The 6,378-nt window shown below is 40.2% G+C and overlaps 1 protein-coding gene across 1 annotated transcript in view; it reads right to left on the bottom strand.

The window, feature by feature from the left end:
- The window catches only part of TXLNB (taxilin beta), a 73,906-nt gene that overhangs the window by 7,120 nt on the left and 60,408 nt on the right, over window positions 1-6,378 (bottom strand). Inside the window, exon 8 of the mRNA XM_006884941.1 lies at window positions 5,067-5,159. Within this exon, the coding sequence (XP_006885003.1) occupies window positions 5,067-5,159 (93 nt within the window). The remainder of the gene's footprint in view (window positions 1-5,066; window positions 5,160-6,378) is intronic.

The raw sequence follows: 6,378 nt of genomic DNA, 5'->3' as shown, positions 1-6,378 counted from the left end.
GATATCTCTTGACCCAAAAGCTCTTTAATAGCACCCATCCTGAAGCCTCAGTGTGTGCACACTTAATTAACTTAACTTCTCCCTTATGGGCCAGATCTGGAATCTCCCACCTTCTCTTATGAATGAACATGATACACCATCTGACCTAAATCTTGATAAGCCCAAACAGTTCTGTAGAGTGAGGCATGGCTTAGCATTGCTTTGTACCATGTCTTCCTTTGCAGAATTGTTTTACTTGGCCAAGTATTCTTCCTATTAAACCATTTCCATGCTTGCATAGAAAGGACTGGACTCCCGTTTTGCTAGTCTTTCCTAGCAGCATGGAGAACCCAAATTTAAACAGTACACTGAAGACGTTCTCTTGGCCACCACATTTCAGGTAAACAGCAGCAGCATGTTTCCAGCCCTGAGCCTCGGGTTCATTGGCTGGGATGTGGTGCAGTTCAAGGCATGCGATGAATACATATTCCCTGGAGAGTCTGCTTGCTGCTAGGGCAGCCACTGCTCAGTGCCTCGTTGTCGTAGTCTGGGTGCCCCAGGAGAGCAGGGGTAGAGCCGCCAGACTGTATGGGGAAATTGAGTGAGCCTCAAGTAGTTTTTTTTAAATTTTAGTCATGTCTTTACCCAGTTAGTTGTTTACCAACCTTTTTAAGATCATCAACACCTTTAAGAATTTGATTGTATCAAATGCTTCACTTCAAAGAAAGGCAAAAATGTGTATTTATAGAGACTTATTGATTAATTTTCCGGGTATTCTCAGGTCTACCAGTAAGCAAGGTTCACAGTTAGACTCCAGATAAAGAACTCTTCTCTAATATTTATGTTAATCTGCAAACCCTGTAATTTGAAAAGAAATACTACAAAGGTAATGGACATGTGCATTTTTGGCTGGGAAAATGGTAATGTTCAACAAGTCTTGTCTTTTTAAAGAAATTTATTTATACTTTAAACCGTGTAGTTCATTATATGAATTTACAAAATTATTTCTGAAAGGAACACTTTCTATATTTAAAAATGGTTAATCCGAAAGTCTGTTTGAAAATACAGTTCTGATGCTGATTTTTAATTGGGAAAGCACTGTGTAGAAACAACATTTAACTGCTGTGAATAATAATAATTTTGTTGTTGTTGTTGTTGTTGTTGTTGTTAGGGGCTGGCATGTTAATCCAGTTGATTCTGGCCCAGAGTAACTCTATGTACATGATGTAGACATCCAGCTTGAGCTCACATTGTCCTCAAAATCTCTGTTGTGCTCAACTCAATTGTTATAGCTACTTTGTCAACCATTTTCTTAGGGACCTCATAGTTCATAGTGGTATTGTTAGGTGCCATTGAGTTGAATATAACCCATTGCAACCCTATGAACAACAGATCTGAACCCGGTCCTGTCCTGTAACATTCGCACACTTCCTAACACACAAGAGCCCATTGTGGCAGTCACTGTGTCAATCTACATGGTAAAGGGTCTTTCTCTCCTTCACCTGCCCTCTACCTTTCCAAGTAAACATTATGTCACTCTCCAAAGAAGAGACCTTTCTAACAGCATCCATGCCTAAAGTTGTGAGGGGAAACCTCATCATCTTTGCCTCCAAATATTAATCTGGCTGCACCTTCTCCAAGACTTATTTGTTTGTTCTTTTGACTGTCCATGGGATGATCATTACTCTTCGCTAACACCACAGCTCAAAGGCATCAATTCTTTTGTCATCCTTATTCACCGTCCAGCTCTCGATACATTGCAAGTGATCGGAAAGACTGTAGCCTGAATCAGATACACCTTAGTCCTCAAATTGACATCATCGTTGTTGTTGTTGTTGTTGTTGTTGTTTTTGTTATGTTCTATCAGGTCACCTGTGACTCATAGTGGCTCTATGTGCAACAGCTCTGAGCCCTGCTCTATCTTGAGCCAATTTCATTATCTCTGACACACTTACTCCCATTATGCCACTCACTGAGTCAATCCATCTCATCCAGGGTCTTTCTCTCTTATACCTTTACCTTCCCAGCCCAGTTCCCTTGTCCAAGGACTGATCCCTCCTCGCAACATGCCCAAAGTATGTCAGACAAAACTTTGAAATCCTTGCTTCCAAGGTGCAGCTTGGTTTCACTCTCTCTAGGACTGACTTGTTTGTTCTCCTAGCAGTGCATGGTATATTCAATACTATTTTCCAGCACCACAACTCAAAGGCATCAGTTATTCTTTGATCATCCTTAGTCATTGTCCAGCTCTCTGATGCCTAGCAAGTAATTGTGAAGACCATGGCTTGTATCAGGTGCACCTTGGACTCCAGACTGACACTGTTGCTCTTAAATGCTCTTGAAAGGTCCCTGACAGCAGATTTTCCCAATGCAATTCATCTTTTGATTCTCTGGGTGCTAGTGCCAGAAGTCTTGATTGTGGAGCCAAGAAGCTGAAGGTGTTAACAATCTCAATCTCTATGCTATCTATCATGATGCTGCCAGTTGGCCCATTTGTGATCATCTTTGTATTCTTGCTGTTGAGCTTCAATCCATATTGACCCTGTGCAGCAAATGCCTCAGGTCCTCCTCAGTTTCATCAAGCAAGGGTGCGCCATCTGCACAACACAGGTTGTTGATGAGTCTTCTTCAAATTCTGATGCCACGTTCCTCCTCATAGAGCCCACTCTCCCAAATGAGCATATGTTCCACAATAGACTGAAAAGGTATGGAAGTAGGATGCATCCCTGGCTTACACCTTTCCTAATTTTGAACTATACAGTGTTTCCTTGCTCTGTTTTGATGACTATCTCTTTGTCCAAGTAAAAGTTTTGCATAAGCACAATCAAGTGTTCATGAATTCCCATTTTTCCCAAAGTCAGCCACAGTTTGTTTTAATCCACACAGTCAAATGCCTTTACAGAGACAATGAAACACAGATAAACATTCCTCTGGTACTCTCTGTTTTCATCTAAGATACCGACATAATTCCTAGTCAATAATTTGGAGAGGTCCCTAACTACAAACTCTCCCAAGTGCAATACATCTCCTGATTTCCTGAGTGCACGTACTAAGGGTGTTAATTATCAATCCAAGAAAGATGAAGTTGTTGAAAATTTTAATCTTTTCTCCATCTATCATGATGTTGTCAATAGGTTCAGTGGTAAGAATCTTTGCTTTCTTCACATTGAGATGCAAATAATTGCAACTGAATGCTTTATTTGATCTTCTGCAACAAGTGTTTCAAGTCCTCCTCACTTGCAGCAAGCAAGGTTGTGTCATCTGTATAACACAGATTATTGATAAGTCTCCTTCTGATCCTAATACCATGTTCTTGATCCATTTACCAACTTCACTAACAATTAGCACAGCATCGGTATGCTGCCTAGGTATGGAGAGAGAATACAACCCTTTTTAATTTTAAACCATGTACTGATCTATTTGCACAGCAGCCTCATTCATGGTCTAGGTATAAGTTTCACACGAGCACAATTGAGTGATCTGGGATTCCCATTCTTCTCATTGTTAGCAATAACTTTTTATGTTTTGCACAGTCAAAAGCCATTGCATAGTCAATAAACCATAAATAGATGTTGTTCTGGTATTATTTCCTTTCAGCCTGGATGCATCTGACATCAGCAATGATATTCCTGGTGCCATGGCTCTTCTAAATCTATTCTAAAATTTGTTTGCATGTGATATTAATGAAATTGTTCAATAGCTCCTACATTCTGTTGAATCATTTTTCTTGTGAATGGGAAATACATAGATTCCTTCCAATCCACTGGCCAGACAGCTGTCCTCCAAATGTCCTAGCATAAACTGGTGAGTACCTGTTAACTGAAGCAAGTCAGTTGGTATCCCATTGATTCCTAAGGCCTTAGTTTTTTTTCCAGTGCCTTCAAAGCAGTTTCTACTTCCTTCATTGACTCCTGCTCATATGGTACTTGCTAAATTTTTTCAGTTTCAGTCAGTTTTTTTTTGACACAGTTAACTTGTGTATTCCTTCCCTCTTCTTTTGAGTTGGAAACAATGAAGAAGGAATAGTAGTTAGAAAATATGAGAGTGGTGATAGAAATGAGGCTGTAAATAGAATGATATAATTTTATATTTCCAATTATTTATTCATTACAAATATCTTTTTTAAAAGACACAAATGACGACTTTATACACAAACCTTTACTGATGGGCTGTATAGGAATCAGTTTGACTAGATCTGTGGAAGGCATCACTGAAGAAGCTCAAGAGCAGCAGTCAAAACTATGCCAATCGGCTGGGCCTATGAGGTGGAGTGTGGCATCATGACTAGAGGCAGACTCATCAACAACCTGCGTCACGCAGATTACACAACTTGCTTGCCGAAAACTGAGGAGAACCTGAGGCATTTGGGACAGAGGGTCATGGACGGCAGCCTTCAATATGGATTGAAGCTCAACATCAAGAACATAAAGATTCTTACCACTAGGGCAATTGGCAGCATCAGTCCCTGGAGAAAGACATCATGCTTGGGTAAGGAGAGAGTTGGTAAAAAAGAGGAAGACCCTCAATGAGATAGAGACAGCAACGACAACAGTGGGCTTAACTCTGGCATTTTGGTGAAGAGGATATAGCGTCAGATAAAGATTGGCTCTGCTGTGATTTTGCGCTGACTCAGTGTCATCAAACAACAGTAACCACACATATTTTCTCTTCCAAGATGAATCTCATAAAATATTTTCTATTCCAACAGTCTAGTCTACTCTTGTATTATAACTGTCCTTTTTGTCTTTAGAAGATTAGTTCTTTCTCTCTCTCTTTTTTTTTTTTTCATTCAGTACTTAGAATGTAATGATAAATTGCTAGTACTTTGTTTGGTAAGCTATCCACGGATTAGACAAAGAACATGTTCTTTCTCAGAGTTAAACTATATCCTGGTTTTTATGGACTCTTGCTAAGATTAATTTGCCAGATACTTCTGAATAAAAAGAAAATAGCACAGCCCAAACCTCACCCACAACTTCCTTCTCCATGAAATGCACTGAAATATCTCAGAGACTAATGAACCCAAAGGAGAATTGCCTGTCAAAATGGAAAATACCAGTGTTTCGTGGGTTCTAAGCAATCCTTACTTTGTCCATTTCCTGTTTGAAAGTGGCAAACACCTCATTGCTTTTAGTCAGTGTGCTCTGGAACTCTTCAAACCTTCCGGAGTAGAGCGTCAGCTGTGAATGGAGGACAGAGAGGATCTATTTTAGGACTGTTTTCAGACCGCTTCCAGAACAAAACAACATGCCATTGTTCCTTATTTGAATAGAAAAATGATTTAAGGAAATTCACAATACAATGTTTGGAATCCGTTCAGTGTTTATTATTTGAGTAGTTCTTTAAACAAAAATGTGACTAATCAATATGTCATCACCATTATCTTGTACCATAACTTCTACCAACAAGCATATATTGAACACTGACGATATACACAAGTATTTACCGTCTATGTGAAGGTATTTAATATGTGGCTTCTGTTTCTGAGGGAGCTGCAGCACTACCGGGCAGACAGTTGCAAAGACAATTTGATTGGAAGCCAGTGAGCAAAGTGCCAAGAGCGTTAAGTAGAGTGGATGGTCAGAGAAGGATGTTAAGTGCTGCAGGTAATTATGGGAGACAAATTTCTGTGGAGAAGGCATGCCTCGAAGCTGACATTAAAGGATGGGGGGAAAGGTCGACAGATGAAAAGACGTGATGGGAACAGGTGGACCAGACCAAGACTCGGGCCGGTGTTCTTCTGTAGGCTGTGCATAACCCAAAACCACATAGAAATGATTGTCACTGTCTTAGACACAGTTGTTATTGTTAGGTGTCATTGGGTGAAGTACAACTCATAGAGACCTTGTGAACAAGAGACCTGAATTTGGTCCTGTCCTCATCATCTCTGACACACTCGAGCCCATTGCTGTAGTCAGACTCAACCTACCTCTTAAAGGGTCTTCCTCTCCATCACGGACCCTCCATCTTTCCAAGCATGACGTTCCTTTCCAAGGAATAGCCTCTCTTAGCAATATGCCTGGAGTGTAAGCTGAAACTTAGCCATCTTTGCCTCCAAAGAGCATTCTGTCTGCACTTTGCCCAAGATATATTTGTTCCTTTGATAGTCCAGGGGATAGCCAGTACTTTTCTTCAACATTACAACTCAAAGGCATCAGTTCTTCGTCTTTCATCCTTTTCCGTTGTCCAGCTCTCAGATGCATAGAGAGCTTCACATATTTATTAGTATTTACTTATAGCAATCAAATATCTCTTTTCATCAAAGGCATCAATAACATTGGTTTTCTGCAGAGGGAGGTACTGAGCTTTGAGGATCCAACCACTGCCCTCATGCCAATTTGACTCAAATTAACCATAGAGAACATAGTAGAACTGTCCCTTGGTGTTGCCAAGGCTGTA

The sequence above is a fragment of the Elephantulus edwardii genome, unplaced genomic scaffold, assembly GCF_000299155.1.
Source record: "Elephantulus edwardii isolate Elephantulus edwardi_28Jun2011 unplaced genomic scaffold, EleEdw1.0 scaffold00039, whole genome shotgun sequence".
In the NCBI taxonomy this organism is placed as follows: Eukaryota; Metazoa; Chordata; class Mammalia; order Macroscelidea; family Macroscelididae; genus Elephantulus; species Elephantulus edwardii.
This window is presented reverse-complemented; position numbering and strand designations above follow the sequence as displayed.